Below are 25,438 nucleotides of genomic sequence, written 5' to 3'. Positions count from 1 at the left end.
TGCAGTTTTTTCTTAATAATGCTCAGTTCATGGCCGAAAATGTGTACTGGAAAATGTGTATAAACCTGCGGCCTGCGGGTTACATTATCATGTATGGCCGAAAACTGTCTGCGGGCCGCTCAAAATCCCGTCTTATGCCCACCCCTGATATATACCATGCGTAACCCTACTGGAATCTCGGTACGTTTTGCCTGATACATCAGGCGAGCTGCGATGATTCTCCAAGTTAAAGTAATAAAAAAAATAATAAAAAATAAAACGTTGTGTGATCACAGGACACTGATTCCATATATAATACAGGATGCGTAATAGAGCATAGCCTGCTACACCATCAGATAATTAAGGATATTATGCAGTATACGGCATTGATTCACTTCATCAGGAATTTTACACAGTTCCTACATCCCTCAACTCTCAACTATACATATACAACGGCCACCACCTGCGCTCGCTGTGTTACAAAAATAGATAGTATAGCTCCATCATACTGCAATAAAATAAGCTATACGAATTCTTGTGTATATTGCTCAGTGGAGAGTGGTACGAGTTGTGTTCACTGAACCGAATGATCTAACATGAAAAAAGGTATGAATTCACGTTCAAAAGATATTTTCAAATAAATATAGCATATTAATGAACTACGTGCTAAAAACAGGTTACTATAATTCACGTTTCATTACATTCCAAGTTCAAAGGTTCATCAGTCTCCGTTGGCTGTGAGCGTCGTAGATACCCACAATATCCGTGATTTTTTAGGCATTACTCACAACAGAAATCCCGTGCGCGCCGCGCGCGGAATTTCGATGTTGCTTTATCGTTCTGGCACCCTGCGGCGGCGTACTTCATTTCTAGCGCGGAATTTATACTTATAAGTGAATATTATTTGTATTGTTTCAACGTGCAGTTGTTATTGTGAAAGTTAAGATTTAAAAAATGGACTCGGATCATCAGATGGTGTTGTAATACATCTGGAAGAAAATGAGCTCGCCAGAGAGCAATGCGGATAAGTACCCCGACTTTGCTGTTATTTGGAGTTTCTTCAGCAGATTTGGAAGGCAACTTGAACTTGAAAATGTATCGATTCTCGACGTTGATAACTGGATTTCGAAAAAATTTAGCGGTAAGTCTCGATTATCCCTTCTGGAAGTGAATCTTGGTACGTTTTGCCTAATATAACATGTGAACAGCGATTATTTTCCAAGTTAAAGTAATTAAATAAAAATTAAATAGAAAATAAGAAAATAAAACATACTGTGAGCACAGGATACCGATTCCATACAGGTGACGATTATAGCTGTGATTTAGGTCATAAATAATAAGGTATATATATTGTCATTACTCATTACTAGGCTACCGTATGACACCGGTATTCATTCACCCATAATTCATTTGTTTGCGTATACTGGTACCGTTATGATGTGATTTACCTACCAAGTTTACCTCCGTGTTGAGGCACCGGAGTTTCATGCAGCAAGCCCAGGAACCGATTTTTGACATGTCAAAAAAGTCAAAATTAGGTCAAAATTGTAGGGTTAGGTGAAAACATGTCAAAACTGTAAACAGAGTCAAATTTTTTTACAACCTGCATTTCGTTTGTGTCGTAGATTTTGCACCAGTTATCGGTGTCGGGGAACTTTTCATTGACATTTGACAGCTTGTAGCCTAGCCCTACCGTTGTAGGCGGCCTATTGTATGCTCATTGTGAATCATAAACATTCAAATGAAACAAATAGTTTGTCATGGTATGTTATGCTCAACGTACCGCAATATCCTAACTGAAGCAAGACTTCGTGGGCATTGCATGGTTCTTATGTCAAGAAGCGCACAAACACACACACTGTAGATCTGTAACCTGGGAAACTACTGAGCAGTAAATACCGATAAACTACTGCGATTCGTCAATCAGATCGCAATGAGACCAACTTATAATTCTGTTACACCGTTCTGATTCTGGATATATACCTAGTGCCTTCCCGATTGCCTGCAACAACTGGCACTGAAACAAAATGCATCTTGAGAGCTTACAAAAGAATTGCCAACAGTGGTCTTAATGTTATACCGAATTCCCTTTGTTTGTGTTAATTTCTCTCAGAAAAATGATGAGAATTGGACCGTAAACCCAGGGCTGTAATGGCACGAGTCTCGATTGTTTGGTTACTCGACTTGTACTCGGTCCATTGTGCATGACTCGAACCAAGTTATAGGACTCGAGACTAGGACGGCCAAGACTGACATTTCATTGTAACTTCGAATAATTGTAAAGTTTCCACATTATTAGTATTGGTATTAGTAAGGAAAATAGGGCCAGAATCTGTTAAGACTGAGGAAAATTACTATATATATGAATGCGAGATATTCTATATCACTCAAGAAGTTTTAACTGAAAAAATTGGTTTGAACCGGATTGAACTGAACAGTGAACTGACTTGTACCTGTACTCGAGTCAAAACACTATGACTTGGACTCCACACTCTACTAGCTGGCTTGGACTCGGACTTGACTCAGTTGTGAATTGAAAATGACTCGGCTTGACTCGAGTCAAATCTATAAAAGGGAGATTGACTTGTGACTCGGAACGTTGTGTGGTGACTTGGTTACGAATCTGCGTAAACCATCTCGCAACTGATAGTTTTTGAAAATGTTGAATACCGGTATCCATGGAATATAAGCGACTTTTAATCGAGAACTCTTTCAAAAGAAGTACGAAATCGAGCCCGGTTGAGTATGATAGTTAGTAGTACCAATTTTCTTGAGTACTCAGTATTGGTAAAAGTACATACGGCTGATTGCATATGCCGGGAAGGGAACCAGAAATATGGCTCTTTCAATTTCTCTAACTGTGAAATTATCTTCTGGAATCCCAAATTTAGTCGGTTGATTCCTTCCATATTTCTTCATTTGACCTTTCTCTTCACCCGATAAGAATCTTCCTGCGCAATCGACATCATGGTGAAATTGATGAGGAAGACTGGAATGAGAGTTGACAAACAAAGATGGCAGAAATATCTTCTGAAAGCGACTGCAAAACAAGACCCGCAACTCGCCATCGACTTGCAAGCGACCGGTTTCGACGGACTCACGTTTGCGAAAAAACTCAAAACGTTAAAGGTGAGTTCCTCCTGGTAATGAATCTTACTGTACTCACGTCGGTTGTATCATCCTGCAGGAATTCACCGATATACAGAAGTATTTCAATGTTTGGAATTGGCTAGGATCTCTTGAATACAATTGAAGTACGGTATAAATATCCATGACCGATTTTCCATTCACAAGTCCCTTGTTATTGTAAGCAGCATTCATATACTCGTGTAGTCTTATGGACATTCTGCCATTTTGAAAATTCTACTGGTCTTTCGGAAATCATGTTTCTATTGTATCCACCACTTTCGATTTCTTTCGGCTTTCGGAAGTCTACCTACTCAAGAAAAAACTTCGATCACTGTGATATCACTTCAAATAATTAAATGCCTTTTGTAATTTCAAGAGCGCCAATTCACCCTTCCTTGTTGAATATTTGGATGATCCAGTATGTTAATAGCGGGTCTATTGTTTGCAGATACTTTGCGAAATGCAGTTCGATGAAAATATCAAGTTCAAAACTCTAATCAACAGCGAAAACTCTGAAGATCAGCGATTGAAACCGATTGGAAGGAACGAGGATGGCTGTTTGTATTGGTATCAACAGGTACGTTGATACCAATCCGATTAGTGTCACTAATACCATACGCCCTCTTTTAATAGGATTTGTCCTCTTTTTTGACTTTTTTAAAAGTGTCCTCGGAGGACGCCTAAATGCCCTCTTTTTTGAGAATTTCGGTTAAATGTACATGGAAATTGAACTGAGATATAGGAAATCAGCGTGCAAGTAACGGACCGGCGGGTTTTGCGGGACTTGAGCCAGAAAAATGACCTTATTTGTTCATTTTTTTAGTCAACCGACCACAAAGTCAGGAATATTTACCACTTTTTCAGGATTTTACTGCGGTATTGTAAGTCTGAGAATTTTGAAAAAGTTTCCTCTCTTCAGATTTCCGAAATATGGTAACCCTAAATCTGACGCCGCTGCAGGACGTGATGCCGAATAATGAATCCGAAGTTGCAACTCTAATTTCTCGACTTGATCCCCTTCTCGAGAAGAGCTATAAACTGATAGTACTGCTTAAGATGCCTTGCTGCGACTAACGGAGAAATGACATCTCTGACAAGAAAGCGTTTAAACTTTAAACCCATTAATCTTGAGACTTCCCAGCCCTAGTTGCGAATCAACAGTCCTTTTTGCTCACTCCATCAGTAACCCTATCAGTAACTCATGTATCGACTTTATGTAGGATGAAGATCTGAATATTCGTATATATGTCGAAGACCAGGATGAAGATGATGACTGCGGGTGGACGGTCGCCTGCAGGTACCATACTGGCACGCTCGTTACGGGCCCGTGACACCTCTGATAAAAATCATGAGCAATTCTACCCGGTTTCGTCTGGTGTATTTGAAAATACTGTTTTCAATAAGATAGAATATAATATGACAGTTTGCCGGTCTAGTGTACTTTCTTATCCACAACGACATGACCAGCGCCAATCAGGGTTCTCCACGAACATAACAATTATTATGGTGTTTCACATGATTATCAGCTGTGTTGTCCACGAAACTCGACATTTGTACTTCAGTTCAAATATCCATGCGTTTTGGATCAGTTTAGGATTAGGACATCGTGGGGCATTGATTACCGATACTCCTAACCCCAACCCAAAAGCATATTGACGCGCAGATATAGAGTTTCATGGAGAACACAGTTGATAATCGTGTGAAACGCCATACATTTTGAAATGATTGTCGATGGTCACGGGGAGCGCTGGTCAATATGGATAATAAAAAACAGATAGAAAAACACTTGGCTAGAATTACCAGAAAAGAAAAAAACAAACACTGGACTCTATTTTCCCTATCCAGGTCCATAGATGACGTTGAAGGGCTGATAAGACGACTAAGCGATGGCACGGAATCTGCAAAAAAAGACAACAGGTTTGTGTTTCGGACAGATCCGAGCTGCTAGCGTTCTCACGTCACAAACATTATTGTTCGCCTTTTCAGCGACGACGATGACGGTGATGTCGTGGAAACGAAATTTCAAAAGTTTTTAAAGAGCCAGTGCAGCGCAGAAATGGACGAGGACGACGCGGCAGAAGAGCAACAGGGTAATTCCACGAACGCTGCCGGGAGATCTGATGTCAAAATTGAATTCGACTCGGAAAAAAAATTGGGTTTCGAGTCGCGTCACTGCAGTGACTTGCCTGATATCGCTCCTAAAATCGAAACGCAATGGCATGACGATTCCAAAATTTCAAAATCCGATGAGAAATCCGTCGTGGACTTAAAATCGGAATCCAGACACTGTAACTCGGACTCGGCCCAAATCCCTATTTCACAAACCGAACAGGGCACTGTGGATGCGGGCAACGCTGTGATCTCCGATAAGCCCACGTGCGTCGAAAATGGCGTGGAATCCAGTATTGAAGACATTCCAAAGACGAAAGACGCGGGCACTGTACAAGATAAAGTGGATATGGCCAGTTTCGGCATCACCGCCTCTTTATCGATTAAATTGACTCGTCAGTCGAGCGATGAAGGTGTCGATAGCACTAATGAGAAGGAAACCTCGCAGGCCGTTATACCTACGCCTTCAGATTCTACTTGTGACGATAAACTGGAACCGAACGGCTGCCAAAATATGCAAAACACCAATCATCCCTCTCAATTCGTTGATGAAGATGTCGCTAAACAAGGCGTTGGCAGCAACGTGGTGTCCCCTCCTCCTGGTAGCAGCGCTGAGGGTAAAAGTGCCGAGACCACGGCACACAACGACTCTCGTGAAGACGTTACACTGCCGGCGGTGAGCGATAAAAAAACAGGTAATTTGATCTCGCGCTTGGTAGGGAAAACACTGATCGTTCGTGATACGTGGTATGTCCAGATTGCGTGGAAACTGGGAAGACCTGTGAGGTAATGAAAGGACAGCGTTCGCGCATAATACAAGGAAATTCAGGGGGCGTGACTGAGGAAGTCTCGGGACAAGGTCGTGAAATTGATTATAGTACAATGCAGCTCTTTGTAGATTGGTTATTGCTACGTATAGGGTGATAGGTGTACCTTTTAATGACCATAAGGTATGTAATGGCTGTGGTTAGGTTGCATGACATGGTTGTCATACATTTACCTTCTGACATCCGACTAGACTTAGCGTGATTGGAACTTGAGAAAGATGCCTTCAGCACAATTCTAGAATGCAGATTGCACCATAGTAAATATTACCACGAATGCAGTGGTAGTATCTGAATTATCAGAATCAACTGCACGGCATTACTAAGACAATACCAGGTGATTGCATACTGTTGCAAAGCCAACTATATCGCCTTCATAATCCTTGTTATTACGATCTGAGCATTTGCGATAGATTTGTCTACAGCACATTTCATGTCATGTAAAAATTATATCAACCTGCCTGAGATCGAATTCTGATAAAGTCTGCGTGTATCCTAGTAACATGCGTCTTAAAAATCAATTGAATTGATACGTGTGAACGTTAACGATCTTTCTCAACCATTAATCAGAGGTAACATGATCAATGATTGGGCCAAATCTAATCAGCCTTCATACCCAGCGATCACAGCGTGTCATTGCTGCTTATCGGAGGTTGCAAACTCGCTGGTAAATCTACCATGTATTTTACGAGCGGACGGCAAGCCATATCACACACATTGGCGTCTCTTGGCGTATGAAAAATCTATTGTACTCCGAATGAATTTTGTTCAGATCTTAACAAAGGCGAGAAGAACCAAGAAGTAAAGGAAGGTCAGAATTGCCATACAAATGAAGAACATTGTGAAGGCAATGAAACCACCGATCAAGCTGATACTAATATTGAATGTGGTCGAGGTAAAAGTCGTCTGATTACATCATATTACTTTTCCTGATGAAATTTTGTGAATTGAATGTTGTTTTCACTCAATTTCTGGAGAAGGAACTGCTCAGAATTGGATGCTGCTCTATGATCAATCGTGGTTTCAAGGAGTATGGTATAGAAAAGTATAGAAACTGTATATCGATCTAATTGATAATATAACTCGCCGTCGAAAGTGGTGTATAATTTCATTACCGGTACTCAATCTTACTACTCGGTTCGGATTCGAGAACTCAAATCATTGTGCCCAACGCCATTAGTAATCCACCCGTGTTTCATGTTTTTATTTGTATCCAAACATCAGACGATGTCCTGAAAAAAGACTTGAGTAACGTCGAAGACACCGCGGTGAACGTCTCTGACGAGGAAATGCACAATCATACCGAAGAGCAAACGACAGAGAAGAAGGGCTGTGCCCCTAAGGTAAGCAAGAAAACCCCGTGCGTTTGCTAAATCGATGTCACCCACCCAATCAACGGTGATGTTTCGCGCAGTAGACCGGATAACGCCGTATCCACGAGTTGTGGTCGGGTTCAGCCTGTTCTCACCGGTTCCATAGAAATGTCTCGCAAACTCAGCGAACCGGTAACCATTACTGGATTCCGTCTATCACTTTTTGTGACAGACACGACCAAATAAATGACTTTTGTGATAGAACCAGCTGAAGAGTTTGACTTCTGTAATGGACCCGTCTGAAAAATCTGACTTTTGCGATAGAAACTACTGAAAATGTGACATTTTGATGGGACCGGTCTGTCGGCTGACAAAAAATTCTAATACGATCTTTTGCAGCCCGGGTTCTCTCGCTACGACACCACAAATTTCTGTCACCTTAGATCAGGGACGGGCAACATGCGGCCCGCGACGTGATATTGTGCGTCCCGCATACAGTTTTCGGTCTTAAACAATATTATGTTATGTCCGGCGGTCACAGTCTTCCGCAATTCTCTGCCAGACTTGCTTACTGCGTCAAATTATAGTGATTGTAGGTTATTCTTTCTTTTTTCGGACACAAAATAGTTCTTTGTTTTCTTTGTGTCCGACATGCAGCCAGAGTTCAAAGAACCTGCACACAACTTTGGTCGACCACAAATGTCTCATTGACTTCATCAGTTATTGAAGTACATTATGTTATAAATTCATTGAATACTGCTTAGGTCTCTATGCTTCAAACTTGAAGTTACATAAAATACAATTATCCCTTGTATCGATGGATCTGGCCCGCCCGTCAAGTACCATATCCGGCCCGCCGACTGGCGAAGTTGCCCGCCCCTGGTTTGGATAAAGCGACATTAAGTACTGACGTTTGACTGGTATATATCTTTTAGAGGAAGAGAGGAAGGCGGCGACGGGCCGGCAGCAGGAAGCTTCCTAATCCTCAAAAGCCAAAGTCGGAAACGCCAAGGAAGCGTTATAAACCAAAGCGCAGTCGGATCGAATTGCTCCAAAAGGAGGCAGATTCGATACTGAAGAAGGAACAGGAAGGCAAGGTAACGTATTGCCTCGACAGCACCATTTTCATGCGAGGTAGAGCCGAGACTGTCCACTAGGGCTGTTCAAAAATAGCTTTTTTTCCTGAATCTTGCTGGATACGCGATTAAATCGTTAGGTTGCCTTAAAAAACGACGCGCACCTAATTTTAATTGATTCCAACCAATAATCGCGGATTTCGTACAGTTTGAACATTTTGAATTTACCCGGAGATGCAAAAAAATTTTTTTGTCGAATTTTTCTGTCAATCCCATGAAATTGTTGCGCTGTCTTCAAAGACGATGCAAAACAAATTTGACTCAATTCCAACCCGTAGAAGCGGAATTACTTGAGTTTTTCGATGATAATTCTTGGATTATCCACCGATCATAGATAATCCCCGAATTATCGAAGAAAAATTCGAATAGCTCCGCTTCTACGGGTTGGAATTGAGTCAAATTTGTTTTGCATCGTCTTTGAAGACAGCGCAACAATTTCATGGGGTTGACAGAAAAATTTGACAAAAAAAATTTTTGCATCTTTGGGTAAATTAAAAGTTTTCAAACTGTACGAAATCCGCGATTATTGGTTGGAATGAATTAAAATTTGGTGTGCGTCGTTTTTTAAGGCAACCTAACGATTTAATCACGTAACCAGGAAGATTCAGGAAAAAAATCTTTTTTGAACAGCCCTATGTCCACGCTATTGCGTCTCGATGGTCTGTTATATTAGGGCCGGCCGATTCCATTCAGAGCAGAGGTGGTCAAAGTAGTCTTCGTTGATACTCTCAGTAGAAGTAACGTTTTAAACTCGTCAAGTACAAGTATACAGCATTTGAAGAGACTCTTAGAGGTACAGAACTTCAACGGACAACAGAATAATACATTTGTAATTTTGCATTGAAAGAAACCCGAATATTTTCGGCCGACACTCATCAGGGGTGTCGTCATTTTCCATGTACTGCGCAAAATTTTACCCATTTATTGTCCTAAAATCATGATGGTTCAACAGTGACATCGAATCGCTGTGAGCAGACTTCAGTATTCATATGTCGAATCTATCGAGTAAATACTCGAAACTGAGCAACGTTCGAAATCCTAACCGAATACCAAACTCAATCTCTCGAATCGAGCTGGACTCAGCCTTTGCTCCGTTGAACATGACTTGAATTGAAGATCAAGTGATTGACTCTATTCTCTGTGGCACGTTTCATTCACCAATTTTCGTATACTTCCATGCATACCCCGGCTTGGATTCAGCATATCTCGATTTGGTATTATGAACTTTATTTACACTTCCATATATTTACCCGGTTTTCTGATTCGGACATGTCAACCGAGTTGGTCATGATTTTCGCCGGTTTCCTTGTTGTCCAACTATATACCGTGAATATTTCCGTGCTTGCAACATCAAATTCGAATAAGTTCTCTCTCTCACGCATTTTGCTTTTCAGGAATCTCAAAAGACGGGCGACACTTACAGAACACGTAGTGGCAGAATGGTGAAGAGCACAAAGGTCGATAAAACAGACTCGGACGTGTGGCAGGTACTGCGGTCGTGACTGAGCGTAGAAATATGATTTCACGCCGCTCGCCGTATACGTCATAATATACGTGATAATGTTTCTGCTACCAATTCGTGTCATGTTCGCAAAGCCCGATAAAATGAAGTACAAATTTTCGTGTAGGCGGCGTTGTTTTCTTCAGAATGTATGTATTTGAACTTTACGAGAAGGGGTTACCAGATCACACCTAACCTTCACGGCTAAACATGTCAATCTCTACGGTCAACGTACTGCAATACGGCCTAGTTCTCTAATGATGCCATAAACGGAATTGTAATTTTACATTGGCACTGCCTGATTAACCATTACGTATTTCTTAAGTAGTAGCAGTAGTGAACTATTAAAGGGGCACTGCACTCTAAAAGTGATGCGGTCTCAAACTGAAGGGCAAAACGAAATAAAAATTTTGGCCGCAGCAGTTTTCTTCAGATCGCCACCGTAATGGAGCTGCAATTTAATGAAATTTCCCCAGCGACTTCACGCTCCAGCAGTCACGGAGAGATCGAACTTTATATAGTTGTCAGCCGATGTTATGGAGAAATTATGTCGTACACGCCCGATATCCTAAATATATAGAATACACTAGCCCCGATTTTGACAAAACATCTTCCGTTGAACGCGGTATCTAAACCACCTTGTCGTGTACGACATATTTCCTTCATAACATCGGCTGACAACGATATAAAAGTTCGATCTCTGCGTGACTGCTGGAGCGCGAAGTTGCTGTGGAAATTTCAATAAATTGCAGCTCCATTATGGTGGCGTTCTGAAGAAAACGGCTGCGGCCAAAAATTTTTTTCGTTTTGCCCTTCAATTTGAGACCACATCATTTTTAGACTGCAGTGCTCCTTTAATATCCCGTAGATCTGAATAAGCATTGGTCGAGTTGACATACGCCGATACACCTTATTGTAAGAAGTCACAACTGCATGCGAATTGCCGGTTACAAAGTTGTTTGGCTATTTGCACCTAAATTTGATTCATTTTTATTAGTAAAAGTAACCTTAGTAGACTTTTTATATCGCGGCCCCAACCATTGGAAGATACGGTTGAATTTCAACTGTTTGACAATAACAACGGTCACGACGTCGCTTACTAGAATACTTGATTAACCTTTCCCTGTGCTTGTGCACGTCGGATGATACTCATTCTTTCCCTCGCGATCAGACCGTGCCAGATGCCGTCGTGACGAAATCCGAAGACGCAAAAGACGCCGACTTCTGTTATTCCGAGAGCCCGTCAAAGTCGTCGAGATGCGACGTGGAAATCACCCCTAAGAAGCGTAGGGGCAGGCCGAGAAACGACACCCCCTGTGAAAAGTGTGGGCTCTACTCCCACGCCGCCACGGTAACTGAAGTTAAAGTTTTGTTCCCTACTCTTCTGCCTTAGTGACCGGAATGGCAGATGTGGTTATGATTAGCGATAATACTAAGTTATGCCATTTCTACCTGGCTATAAGTGGTTATAGTGATTTTCATGATTATAAATTTTATTTTGGGGCCACGCCTGCCTGGTATTGTGACTGTTTCGGTGAAGCGACGCTACTTCCTCCTTAACAAATTGATTTAATCACAACAGCCACTGCAGTACGGTATTGCATTTATTAAGCTCGAAGACTCTTCAGGTGCCTCTTTTTAAGAGTTCCTTGACAAATCTAAACAGTAAAAAGTGAGTAATTTAGTTCAAAAATCCGTTAGTGCAAACTAGAAGTACCCCAGCTGCAGTAGACTCTATGATCAAAATATCACTTTGCTGCAGCTTCATCTTGCAATCATAAAGCCATTGGCCGTCATTCTATGAACTGTAAATCGTATTCATCTCATTTCCTTTGAAATTGACACTGTAACCATTTATTTTATAGGTGTCTTTTTTTCCTGAAGTTTAAGCTATTTTTGTGCCTGTTTTGTTATTTTGCGATGATGAATAAAAAATTCTCTCTGTCTCTCTCTCTCCAAAACATCACTACTTGAGAGTAAGCAGTAGGCACGACCGACTCGAGCGCACCAAAATGTATAAGCACTACGTTATCGACTGCATTTGTGTACTGGAGATCTTGAAACCGTTGCACAATGAAATTCTTAACTGTTGCGCAATGAAATCCCCCCCCCCGCTCTGTTGCAGATACTGTTATGCGACGCTTGCAACAAGGGACACCACATGGCATGTCTCACCCCGCCGCTGATGGCTGTGCCTGACGGTGACTGGTTCTGTCCGAAGTGCAGTAAGGTGGGTCGTGTTGCCGTACCGCAGAATTCTCTTGGAATATCGCACGCGTGGCGTTTTTTCCTTCAGGAAAAGCTCATCGCCAAGTTGAAGGAGATTTGCGAGGAGCTGGAACTAAAGAGGAAGCTTCACGAACGGAAAGCGAGGCAGACGGAGCAGAAAAAGCGGCTTAACGAATACGTAGGGATAAGCGCGACTAATATCTTACCGGAGAAGGTTAGGGGTTTTGTTGTTTCACGTCATATGACGGCGTGATAATGGCGAGTGGCTGGGCACTGTGGGTGTTCTTGAGAATGACTCGAGTCGCAATTTTTTGTTGATTCGAGTCGAGTCAACTTTTTCTTACAATTTTCTTAAAAGTCTTAGGACTCGGCACATTTTATGTGACTTATTCAAGTCTTGTAAATCAGTACCGATCATTGAAAAGTAGACCCAGAATTTGTCTTTTATCTGTGTGAGTAAATATGTTACGAGCGATAAAAATGGGTATATTATGAATCCGAGCCCTTTAATATCACCCAAAAATTTCACAGAAGGTTATTGAACCTGACTTGAACTCCATACTTCTCAGTGAACACAATGACTTGGACTAGGACTCGACTCACTTGTGAATGGGAAATGACTCGACTTGAAACTATAAAAGTCAAACAGACTTGTGAGTCGGAATCTTGTACAACTCTGAGACAAAGCAATTGCATGCTCATATGTCGGGCAACCGTTTCAAAACTTCAAGTGTAAAAAGTTTAGGTATAAGTGGAACTAGCCTATAAACCTAACCAACGGCAAAAATACTCATTCTTTTAGTGTGTCATGGGCATGTGGCATATGTTTGTGTGCGTGATTCCTCGGCCGTGCTTCTATTCCTTTTGAAAGCGGTTCTCCCGTTACGCTTGTCGTGCGATTTTCAGCACAAAGCTCCCAAGACTAAGAAGCCTCAAAGGCCCGTGAAACGGAAGAGAGCCTACTTCTCAAGTGATAGCGAAGATGAGTTGTCGGAGTGTGATTCGTTGATGAATCCTAGCAGCCCCGAGCTCAAGTCGGTGAGGAGCTGTCGATCGAAAAAGGTAAGCCCGATGATGTTACGTAACAGCCTTACGGTCGCGTTACTACCAGAGGTCGTCAAAGCAGGGTTGTAGCTAGACTCAGCGACATTCAGAGGTTCAAAAGTGGTCAGTGTTTCTGCTTATCTGAGAAAGTAGTTTCTACTAGTAGATTTGGTCTAGTGTTCGCATCTTTTGGCAGTTAATTGAAAATATCGAAAATACGGCTCAAAAATTATGCTATCATCCGGTTTTTATGACAATTTCACTTTTTTAATAGTGATGCAAGTACAGTACATAGTAAGTAGTAAAGTAAATAGTTTCGTCTAAAAACTGTTCGATTACGATTGATAGTAACATCATACCCACTTAGAGTGCAAGGAGGCAAAACTTGAGTTCCCCGAAAAAATGGAAGTGCTGATCAGTAGGGCAAGTATTTGTAGCAGTTAAATCCGTGGAGAGTTGCATTTATCTTTCACAAAAGTGGCATTTATTTTTTCACAGAAGTTGCACTAAAAGACCGCATTTTGATAGCATGACTAAAAAAAAGGTCAACTTCCCAGTTCCGCTCCCGATATACAGTTTTCCATCCACTTTCTCCATTGGTTGACTTGAAAAAAGAAAAAAAAAGGCCAACTTTCCGGCTCAGCTCCCAAAATATCCGTTAAGAGCGTTACCTCAGTGCTGATTTACGGTATTACAGTATAATTTGGCCGTGTTGCCAAATGTTTGCCAAATATTTCCATTAAAAAGTTGGTTGCATGCAAAATCGAAAAAACTTTCATGAAAAATCGAAAAAGTCGCAAAAACTTGCATGAAAAAATGGACAAAAGTTGCAAAAAGTTGCACTATAAGATTCCTTCAGACAGCTTGAAACAGCATTCTACATAACTTCCAAGTATTTAGAAAGCTGCCGGAAGCTGTAAAAAAAAGTTGCAAAACTTGCCCTACTGATCACCATTGGTTGCAGCTCGCAAGTGTCGTCACTGCAGATAACGTTTTCCGCCAATATCACGAGATTGTTATTTTCTACGAAATTTTGTATGGCACGAATGTATTTCGGTAATCGGGCAAGCAGCGTCCTTGACACATAGGAAAGTATCGGAAGTTGTAGTTTATGCTATGTTTTTTCTCTTCTGCGTCACCTTAAATCTTGCGAACAGCCCTCTGATCGTAGCCCGATTAGTACCATTCCGATTGACGTTCCAGGTGTCGTACGACTTTGCAAATTACGACAGGACCATAAAAGACGCGATCGGCGAACCGGACGAGCCCGGTGAGTTTGAAACGCATTCCGTGCTCATCCGTGTAACGTCACCTAACTGAACGTTTTTAGACTCTTCCGACGAGAAGCCGATATCGGGAAAAGACATCAGAACCATCGTCGCAGCGCAGAAGGGCGAAGAGGCCGCGAAAAAGATGTTGGAAGACGACGCGGCGGGTGAGAAGAATGTTGATATGCAATGTTCTTTCGAATCCTGCTTTCGGAGTTGAAAGACACGTCTTTGTGAATAACACGTAATGACTAATGACACTACCGAAAAGTGAAATCTTAGGAAATATACTCACTACTAAGTTAGTGTAACATAAGGGCTATTTCTCACACACATTACGTCTATTTCACTCGTTACAGTGATGAAAATTTTTCTTGAAACTACTTTCCAAACTGAAATTGAATAGCATATTCATATTGAAATGAACCCGAATACTTTCGGCTGACACTCGTCAGGGGTAATCGTCAGCAACTAGTAGACAATTTAAAAGAACATCGTACATCAACAATCGTGTCGCTATGAAATGTAAGTAAAGTTGCTAGAAAAACTGTCAAATGCAAGAGGAAATGTTCTTAAAACATAGCGAGGTAAGCAATTACCACAAGTAAGCGATGTCTAATTGTGTACTCCAAAAAGTACTTCATTACTGACCACTAGGGTTGTCCATAATTTGGAAACTCTCAAAATTTATGCATATCCATGTCCAGTGGCGTATCCAGGGGGGGGGGGTTAGTGGGTCGGGACCCCCCCCTTTTCAAAATCCTAAAAATTGATGTAAAATATAGCCTCTAATATTTGCTAATTGATTAGTTTAACATATTCGTTTCTACGTATGAGAAGGCGAATATGGCGTCTTAATGTAATTCCCCTACCAAATATTGGAATCATGCGCCGAATTAGTCGAAAGGATAAAATAGGTCATTATATTTCGCTAATTCCATACTAATTCTGCGCTTGTTCAATGTTCAGCTACATTTCAGCTGTGGCAGTTGCTGAGTTCTCAACTTTCTTCCCTCGATTTCTCTCGCGCCTTGGTAAAACGAGAGACGGATTTTATGAAAATCTAATTTAATTGGCCGACGCGATACGTAATTGCAAAGACGAAGTTGTCGGCAATCAACATCGCCCGCGAATTCGCTGCACCTGCGCGCCTTGCAATCCTGAATTGCGCGGCGTGTTGATTGATCAGCGACTAGCGAGACGCAGACACGGCGGCACCAGTACGACAATGCTATTCTCAAATCCACATTGTCTTCGCGATTATTGGCGAGAAATGGCCTACGATTGACATTCACATTTCAAAACACAAGCCTAGCAATCCACGTTCCCGATGTTAGGTGGCTTGCTGTCGTCCTGTGTTGTCGCTGAACGGGAGAATTGAGTAGGCCTAGTAGTTGATTAACCTAATTAATCGGCTGACAAGTTTCTCTGTCGATCAAGTTATTAGCCCAATGTGTACACTGTACTCTGTATTAATTGACTGACTTGCTTGCTTGCAATTAAGGTCTAATTACCTTCGCGCGTACTACACGCTCAGCTGTACGGCTAGTAAAGCCATCGAAAAGCACACATTCGTGTACGACGTACACTGTTCAGTGTTCACACCACACCTCTCTGTGGCGATTGTGATCGCCCTCGTTTATGCTACCGCCTTATTCCGCGCTTCTTCGTCCGCTGCGATACTACTGACCGTGCGCATAATATCGTCAAAACCCAACAAAATCGCGCATCTCTGGCTGGAACTAGGCGCTTGAAGACGGGCGGCGTTTGCCGGCTCATGACTAAATGTGAGCAACTACGAATTTCTTTCAATCATACCGTAACAGAAACGCGATTTTCAAGCAATGTCTGTATCGTATTCGTACATCTCCTACTCACCGCAAATCTCTTTTTATTATTAAACTATAAAATATCGTAGATATTCGACATGGCGTGGAGATGAGTGATTGTAATTATGACGTCATAATAGTCAAGTTCGTAACGCAAACCCCCCCTTTTTTTTGCGCTCTGCATACGCGCCTGTCCATGTCTCATTCTATAGATTATAGGTAAAAAACGTCAATGAACCTGCAATAAACTCACATGAAAGTCGTTAACATCTGTCTGAATGCGTTTGAAAGTAGCTGCCGTAGATTGGGCGTGTCAGCGACCATAGAACGGCAAGCAGACTAGTTATCACGAAAACATGGCGTGTGATTGGATAATCTGCTATGCTTCAATGATCACGACGCCGGCAGCTTGTTGATCAGCTGGTCAAGGAGTCGGCTGACGTCGGTGATTCTGTAAGTACATCGTAGGTTGGTCCGCAACTAATGACTAGTCTTCTCGCCGTTCTATGGTCTCTAACACGCCCACTCTACGGCAGCTACTTTCAAACGCATTTAGACAAATGTTAACGACTTTACTATGAGCTTATTGCGGGTTCATTGACGTTTTTTATCAATAATCTAGAGAATGAGACATGGATACGCATCTTTTTGGAGATTTTCCAAATTATGGACAACCCTACTGACCACCTTTGCCGATACGTGATACTTATGGTAGCTATTAAATACCGACACGTGCACTGAGAATTTCCTTCCGTTCAGCCAAAAGAAAAAGACACAAGCTCACTGATTTGAATTGCAGCGACGAAGCGGCAGAGTCTGGCAGCAACTACAGGTTTGTGTCGCTTGCAAAATTATTTATTTACCAGATTCAAGTAGGTGGTTGAACGTTGACTCTATTGCGGGATATTTGTAGAGCGTCGTAGCCAATCGAAATCTACCAATCTCAGAGTTTGAAGTTTGTTGTTTCGAGACTTGGTGCATTACGACAAGGCCGGTCAACTCTACAAAGATTAGGTTATAATTTCTGAGACGAATATGTTTTCTCGTCTTCTTCCGGGACTTATCACAGCCTATACAGTGGACTTACCCTGCCAAGTCGTCGCTTATTTATTGGGATGCTTGCTGTTGTGTGATACAACTTTTGTCGATTTACAATTACAACAAAGCGACCAATTCAATTCGGTACACGAAGCTGAGTTGCGTATTATGCCTGATAGATAGCGAATAAGTAGGCGCCGTTGTAAGCACTAAAGCGTAGGCGGGGATGCAGGACACTGGCATTTTGAAATCGTTATCTACTTTTCACAAAAATGATGTGACATACAGGGTTGTAATGACTCGAGTCAAGACTCGACTCAAGTCCAACTCGAGTCACGATTTTGCGATGACTTGACTTGACTCGAGTCATTTACTCAAACTACGAAAATGACTCGACTTGAGTCAATTTGTGTATTGACTCGACTTGGACTCAAGTCATTGCGCATGACTCGAGCCAAGTCATATGAGTCGAGACGCAGACGGCCAAGACCAACATCTCTCATTTCGAAGAATAGTAAAGTAACAACACTATTAGGATTTTGTCTATTGGTACTGGTACTTGAAAATGCGACCAGAAACTGTTAAAAGTGATGAAAATTAGTATATTATAAATGCGAACCATTCGATATCACCAAACATAGTTATAAAAGATGGGTTTAACAAGAATTGACAGGAAACTGGGCAGTCAACACAATGACTTGGACTTGACTCGAGTCATAATATCGTGACTCGGACTCGACCCACTTTTCGCTGACTTGGACTCGGACTTGACTCGGTGGTGAATTGAAAATGACTCGACTTGACTCGAGTCAAAACTATAAAACTGAAATTGACTTGTGACTCGGCGCCTTGTGACTTGGTTACAACCCTGGTTGTGACATATAGCCGAGGTGTGCGCTAAGCGTATCAGTTATAATCAGCGCCGACTGTTTAGTAGTTGCAAGGCCCACCGTCTTGTTAAGGATTGGTAACTGCCAGGGCGTGATATATCAATAAAATTCAGTATTCGACTGCATATAACATCTGTGAATATCTGAAGGCTAAATTTTCAAGCTATCGAATAAATCTAGCTTGACTGGAACACACCAGGCATAGCCAAATTAGAAACACAGTTCGTGGGCCGCACTTCAATCCAAAATCGACACATGGGTCGCAGTTTGTACCCTTGTGACATGCAGGAATTTTCTTTTGCCTCCCCTGTTGAGTATTTTACTGTACTGCCAACAATTGACATTACTGCAGTTTGGTGAGTTAACATTGCTGCGTTTACCGCTCAGCGTGTCGTCGTCAGAAGCCGAAGCCAGCGAAGACGAGTTTGCGGGATCGGAAGACCTGGTAAGCGACGGGAGTTTCGGGGTCGGGCTGCGAAGGGCCGCCCGGAAAAAACGACGGCTAGCATCGGCGATGCCGGTGAAGCGTTCGAAACGGATACGAAGAAGACGGATACAGGAGGAGTGCATAAGTATGTGAAAGTTACTGTCTGTTTGCGTCCGTCGTCTGTTGTCCTGTAAATATGTCGGCGGGTACGAACTGAAAATTCTCATCGGCAACTCCGTCTCACTCTGTGTTCGGTCACTGTAATCTGATAGAAGTGGTTGTTCTAGCAGCCGTTTACAGTTTTATAAGAGTCAAACGGGCCATGCCTCATGCTTTGAAATTCATTTTTGCTGGTAGCTTGCCGTTGGCGAAATAGACGAGGTATTTGGAAGAGTATCGTTGAACCGGTGTGGCTGATGTCACCAAAATTGATCCTTTATAATACTTTCAAGCTGGCGGACCGCTAAATCCTTGAAAATTGACTTCAACTCAGAGGACATAGGAATGGTATCTGATAGTAGTGGCTATGTCGCACACTGAGCGAAGGAAGTTTTATAAATACTATTTCTACTGCGAGACTGCAAGAAATCTTGCAAATTTACTTAAATCAATCTTTCAGTTTGATGTGGCGTTTAAAATCCAGGCACTTAGGATCGGCGTTGTCGGCCTCAGCTCAAATTTAAACTCGGCCTTACTTTGGGAACCACTTGCACTGAAACTTTCATTTGACAATGACATTTTGTGTACTCACCATTTTTGAACCTGTACGCCAGGACCCGTGAACCCAACGCACGGCGTCTGAATTGACTTTAGATTGGCGCTGGGAAAAGTCGAATCTGTGACTGATTCGAGTCAAGTAGTGTCCCGCTCCAATCTCCAGCCCCGCCATGTCAGCTTTTAATGTATAAATCTAATGGCGTGGGTTTTTTTCCTCAATTTTTAATGCTTGTTTCAGGTAGCTTTTCCGACTCGAGTACCGATTACGAAGACGCTCCGAAAAAACCTACCAAGGTAATACAAGACCAAAATTAGGGTCGCGGAGCGCATATCATTATGACAAAAGTATACTACACATGCTACGAAACTGTTGATTGTACGATTTGAATGCTTTACATCAGTAATAGTAACATGCCCTGCTATTTCACACGCCGGCCAGAGACATCGTTCTGCTGAAAATTATCGCCGTCTCAATATTAAAGGGCCACGGCACTCTAAATATGATGTGGTCTCAAATTGAAGATAAAATCGGGAAAAAATTCTAGGGAACAGCCATTTTCTTCAGAAAGCCACCGTTTTGGAGCTAACCGAAAATTCCAGCTTTCCCCATTTCTCTCCAGTTGAATTAATATTGTTCAATTGTGACGCGGCTGCGAGTCTCCGCTGCTTAACCCGGCGCCAGACTGCTGGCACGATATCTATGAATATTTTCCCGATATTTTATTTAATTTGAGATCACATCATATTTAGAATGCAGTGCCCCTTTAAGTATATTTCCAAATTCCCGATAGTCTTTTGTAAACTGGTTCGTCGCAATTGTTGTTGAAACTTTAGATAAAAACTGCACAATGCCCCGATGCAATTTATCACTAGTGTATTGCTGTCATTGATATATTACTATTGTCGGCATCCATAAAATATGAGATGAGGCATTAACGGTGTCGTGCATGTAGCCTGCACTTGTACAGTAGGGCTCTTCAAAAATGACTTTTTTTCTCAAATCGTACTGGCTACTTGATAAAATTGTTAGGTCACCTAATTTAAGCCTACACACCAAATTTGGTACAATTCCAACTAGTAGCCGCATTGCTACAGAAGAAAGTTTCTATTTATTATATATAAATAAATAACAAAAAATTTGAAAATTTCCTGTTCAGCCCATGAAAGTGTTAGGTTGTCTATAGAAACGATGCTCACTAAATTTGGTTCAATTCCAACCAGTGGAAGCGGAGTAATTGCCGTCGAAAAATTTGGATTATGAATAAAATAGTATTTACGGTGAGCAATTCTTTAATTATTTATTATAGTGGTGCCCACCGTAAATACTATTTTATTCAAATCCAAATTTTTTGACGGCAATAACTCCGCTTCCACTGGTTGGAATTGCACCAAATTTGGTGAGCATCGTTTCTATAGACAACCTAACACTTTCATGGGCTGAACAGGAAATTTTCAAATTTTTTGTTATTTATTTATATATAATAAATAGAAACTTTCTTCTCCTGTAGCAACGCGGCTACTTGTTGGAATTGAACCAAATTTTGTGTGTAGGCTTAAATTAGGTAACCTAACAAATTTATCAAGTAGCCAGTACGATTTGAGAAAACAAGTCATTTTTGAAGAGCCCTACTGTACAGTACAGTACAATGTACGAACCACATTTCTGCTGCCGCATTTTCCGTGCTTGAAATGAGTTCACCATCAATGACCCGGCAAAAATTGGTATCAACAGCGCTGCGCCCGTGGAAAGGACTCCAGCGAAGATGAGTATCGACCACCGCGTATCGCTAAGCCTGAAACTTTTATCGACGACGAAGATGATGATGAAGGCGGTCATAATGAGGATAATAAAGAGAAGGCGTCAGCGGAACCAAAGAAGATCAGCCGAGTACTGAAGTCTTCCTCGGAAGGTGAGAGATTCTTTCCCCAAACACAGAACTGTTCGTTGCTTGTTTAGCAGAGGGGCGTTGCAATTTTGTGTATTATTAATTAGTATTTCGACTTTTCGTGACTTCCCATGCTATTTGATTTATTCGAGGACACGACGTAGCATGATAACTAGGGCAAGTTTTTGTTGCAGTTAAATCCGTGGAAAGTTGCATTTATTTTTTCACAAAAGTTGCACCAAAAGACCACATTTTGCTCGGTAGACTAAAAAAAAAGGTGAACTTCCCAGATTGACTAAAAAAAAGAAAGGTCAAGTTTCCGGTTCAGCCCCCGAAATACCCGTAAAAGCGTATTCCGGTGCTGATTTACGGTGTTTAAGTCGAATTTGGCCGTGTATTTCACCAAAATGGAAAATACTTTCATGAAAAATCGAAAAAGTTACACAATGTTGCAAAAAGTTGCATGAAAGAAAATGGACAAAATTTGCAGTATAAGATTCCTTCAGACAGCTTAAAACAGCATTCTACATATCTTACGAGTATTTAGGAAGATGCCGGAAGCTGTAAAAAAAAGTTGCAAATACTTGCCCTAATGATAACAATTGTCATTGAAAATAACCCAAGCTGCTCCCTATCCTTACGCCTGTCCCTAAATCAAGCTCACTTGACCCCTGACTTAACCAAACCCTCATCGCTAAGCCAGCTCCTAATCCCGGACTGTAATACAAGCAAACCGGACTATTAACATGATGTAGTCTGACCTTATCCGTAATACCAACACTAAATCGCTGTTTTGAATGGCCTGCTATTTGCCTGGATGCCCATACTGCAAAATTTTGTGTGGCGTGCGCTCACCGGAAGACCTGACCAAGATAAGCGGAGGCTGTTGGTTACAGAATACTCTGAAGTTTTGCCGAGTACAAGTGGTTCCTGCGATTAACTCTGGGTGATTGACCAGCAAAAGTCTGCAACGCCTGGAGTCAATTTACTCTGGAATACATGCCAAATACGGGAGGGGGAATTTTCCAAACTTACCAATATAGCATCGATTCATTTGAGTGAAGTACATGGCACACGCGTAATCGGCGTTTATACAAATTTCTCGTGTATGCGCGTGTGATAAGTTACCAGCGAGTCGGGCAGTCCTGTCAAGTGGAATTCGTTATGTAATGGCACCGATTTCAGGTGATAAAGTCTGTTTGCCGAGATTCGATGTTATTCGGTTTCGCGATGTCACTCTTGAACCGATTTGACATGACAATCGCTATTCAGCACACAATAAATGACGATGAATTCAATATCGAGATAAAACAGGCCCATTCACGTTTTTAAAGCTTAACGCCACTACGACGTCGTGCTCTCTAACATGGGCAACGGGCATGTTACTACAATAGAAATAGTATTTTAATAAAGAAATACAAATGCAACAAAAAATATCATTTTCATCACTTTCATTCTATTTTTAACCACGATGATCGGCGCACGATTTCCGACAACACTTTGCAGCGGCTAAATAATCGTTATTGGGATTAGCTCATTAGACGTAGTGGCATGTATGAAGTCAGCATGTACAAATCGAAAACGTTAGGGAGAAACGGTGGCTTTTTCTACTGGCCATGACAACTTACGGCTGACAGCAACTAAAACAATTTCAAGCGTATAATAACTGGAAGATAATGCTGAAGTGACCAAGTATTCCAGCAGGGTCATATGTCGTATGCCGTTGAAACGGTTATGCAATGAACTCGCAATGAAGTACAATTGATGTACAGATTCACTGTACTTCGGCAGGCCGTATTATTGTAAGCTAAAAATAGACATAATTGCAAATTATTAGCAACTTCTGGCGGAGGTATACTGCACCACCGCAACGAATCTTAATGGATTGAGGATTTATCGGAGCGCATTAATCTTTGGAGTCTGTTTAAAATGTCCGGCCTGGAAAACATTGTACAGAATGAAAGAGTTATAGGAATTGATTGTATCATTGGATTGAATATTCTGACATCGCAACTTCAGATGTTTTGGTACAAGACATACAAAGTACATCACACATATTGAAAAATCTTTCTTCACTTCTCTGTAGTACCCCATTCACCAATGAATTGTTCGATGCTGGCCCAGAATGATTATAATATTCCCCACAATAGTATCACTAAAGTTCTAATCACACAGTGCGGGAATCTGATCATGGCGTTTCGCGACGCGAATGGAGCAGCGGACGAAAATCTAATCTGCTTATGAGTTTTAGCTTATGATCTACCAGCGCCGTAACTGCCGCACCCTCATCCCCAATTGGGGAAGCTCGAAGGGGCCCACGATTATTTCGTTGGTCGTTTGTTGGACCAGTAGAAGCGGAGTTATGTGAGTTTTTCGATGATAATCCTCGGATTATCCTTGGTCGGTGGATAATGCGCGATTTATCAACGATAAACTCACATATTCCGGCTCTACTGGTCGGAATTGACTCAAATTTGTTTTGCAACGTCTTTGAAGACAGCTCAACAATTTCATGGGGTTGGCAGAAAAATTTGGAAAATCTTTTTTTTTAAATTTTCCATAATAAATTAAAAATTTTAATTGGATCTGCGGAGTCCTATACTTGTTAGAATCGAATCAAATTTGGTGTGCAGCGTTTTTTAGGGTAACCTGACAATTTAATCAGTGAATGGCTGGAATCCGGGAAAAAAGGTATTTTTGAACAGCCCTAATGACCACGCATTAAACAGGATTATGACTCTAAGATATCAGGTGGGCCACAGCACATTTTCAAACCGGAAAATGGGCCACGGCCAAGAAAGGGCTGAGAACCCCTGAGCTAGACACATGGCTGGAAAACTATTTCCTCGTACAGCTTGATCTTGTGGGGAATCCAAAAGTCGGTTTTTAAGCGACTTGGTTTTGGCGTTTTCTGGGCCTTTACACGTCAAGGCGATGCCCCCATTCGTATCAGGTGATTCTTCCTCCACTGAGTGCTATTATTGGGCACAAGGGAATAGCTTATTTTGAGCTAAAACAACGATATCATGAACTGAAATCAATTTTAGCATTTTGATGTTGCGTTCATTCTTTCAAAATGCTTTACTTGGCGTTCTTTCGAAATCTCAAATCAGGTCGTGGGCCGCGTGTTGGTGAACCCTTGCTATAAACCACGGAGAAATAGGAGCCATAGCATGCGAGGTCCGTGACGCGATAGTTCAGGCCAGCCATGAGATCTTGCGCACCAGGCATATTACAAAACGATTGTCCAGGCCTGTTGCAGACGTGATATATCAGGCTAATTGGCAACACGCGTCTCGTTAGTTAGATGGCCGCTGCAACACTGATAATACGACTTACGGAATTGCAACTGAATACTGGATATAACATGGGCATTTAAAAAGGAAGAGGTACCGAGTTTCAAAAGGCGCGGTTCCACTTCCTGGCGCTACCCTCCTGTTTATACGATTAATAAACTTGCGTTCTCTAATACGGGTATTTCCCGCATACCTCGAAATTAGTATAATTCTGTGGACAGTGTCGGAATTCTTTTTCAAATAATGACATGTCACAATGACCAATTGACCATGTCAAATATTTTGGGGTGTCGGTGCTTTTTGCGCGATCTCTATTCGAGGCTAAGTGACCTCTGTACGTATTCAACTCAAGATGACGCTCCGCCGCCTGAGAAGAAGGAAGCAGCTCCCGTTCCCGCGCCCGCCAAACAAGACGACGATGTGTCTTCCGACGATTGGAGCTCGCTGTCTTCTAACGCCGAAGAATCGTTCGAAGACGAGGCTTCCGCCGACGAAACTGCCAGCTAGCTGCCGCCGATTCTTCTCGCAATTTTCACTGCCCGCCCGGGATGTCGCAACGACTTTTTATACGTGTATTTTTTTATGTGAAATCTCGCTTTTTGCACTAGCACTATTCTTTTTTTTGCCGTCTGTGGATGATGATTGTCCGTTAGTTGAAATTACACCGATTCCAGGAACTGGTGTGTGTGCATGGGTATTGGGCAAAGGTCGAAGCAGAACAATAAGAAGGCTACAAAATTAGGTTGCAAGTCCGAGTCTTATTCTACGCATAGCGACCTAGCAGTGTGCGCCGCGTATCGAAATTCTGCATCGCGGTTTGGTA

At 41.9% G+C, this 25,438-nt stretch overlaps 1 protein-coding gene across 3 annotated transcripts; it reads left to right on the top strand.

Moving 5' to 3' along the window:
• Nucleotides 1–838: 838 nt before the first annotated feature.
• On the top strand, nucleotides 839–25,292 carry LOC145455029 (remodeling and spacing factor 1-like). Of its 3 annotated transcripts, XM_080332985.1 has the most exons (23): nucleotides 839–1,120; nucleotides 2,924–3,108; nucleotides 3,557–3,685; nucleotides 4,329–4,405; nucleotides 4,954–5,025; nucleotides 5,095–5,406; nucleotides 5,485–5,912; nucleotides 5,975–6,076; nucleotides 6,814–6,936; nucleotides 7,266–7,384; nucleotides 8,290–8,451; nucleotides 9,885–9,977; nucleotides 11,163–11,342; nucleotides 12,117–12,221; nucleotides 12,288–12,434; nucleotides 13,127–13,282; nucleotides 14,468–14,534; nucleotides 14,595–14,699; nucleotides 17,121–17,193; nucleotides 18,677–18,861; nucleotides 19,672–19,727; nucleotides 21,166–21,343; nucleotides 24,968–25,292. In XM_080332985.1, exons 1-23 carry the CDS (start codon nucleotides 979–981, stop codon nucleotides 25,120–25,122), a joined length of 3,351 nt encoding a protein of 1,116 aa, XP_080189111.1. In that variant the 5' UTR covers nucleotides 839–978; the 3' UTR covers nucleotides 25,123–25,292. The 3 variants fall into 3 exon arrangements, with proteins under 3 accessions (XP_080189111.1, XP_080189110.1, XP_080189112.1); XM_080332984.1 differs by having other exon boundaries at nucleotides 5,095–5,912; XM_080332986.1 differs by lacking the exon at nucleotides 5,975–6,076 and having other exon boundaries at nucleotides 5,095–5,912.
• The last annotated feature ends 146 nt before the right edge of the window (nucleotides 25,293–25,438 follow it).

This window comes from Botryllus schlosseri, chromosome 14, assembly GCF_051294905.1.
Source record: "Botryllus schlosseri isolate E-star chromosome 14, Bs_hap1, whole genome shotgun sequence".
In the NCBI taxonomy this organism is placed as follows: domain Eukaryota; kingdom Metazoa; phylum Chordata; class Ascidiacea; order Stolidobranchia; family Styelidae; genus Botryllus; species Botryllus schlosseri.
This window is presented reverse-complemented; position numbering and strand designations above follow the sequence as displayed.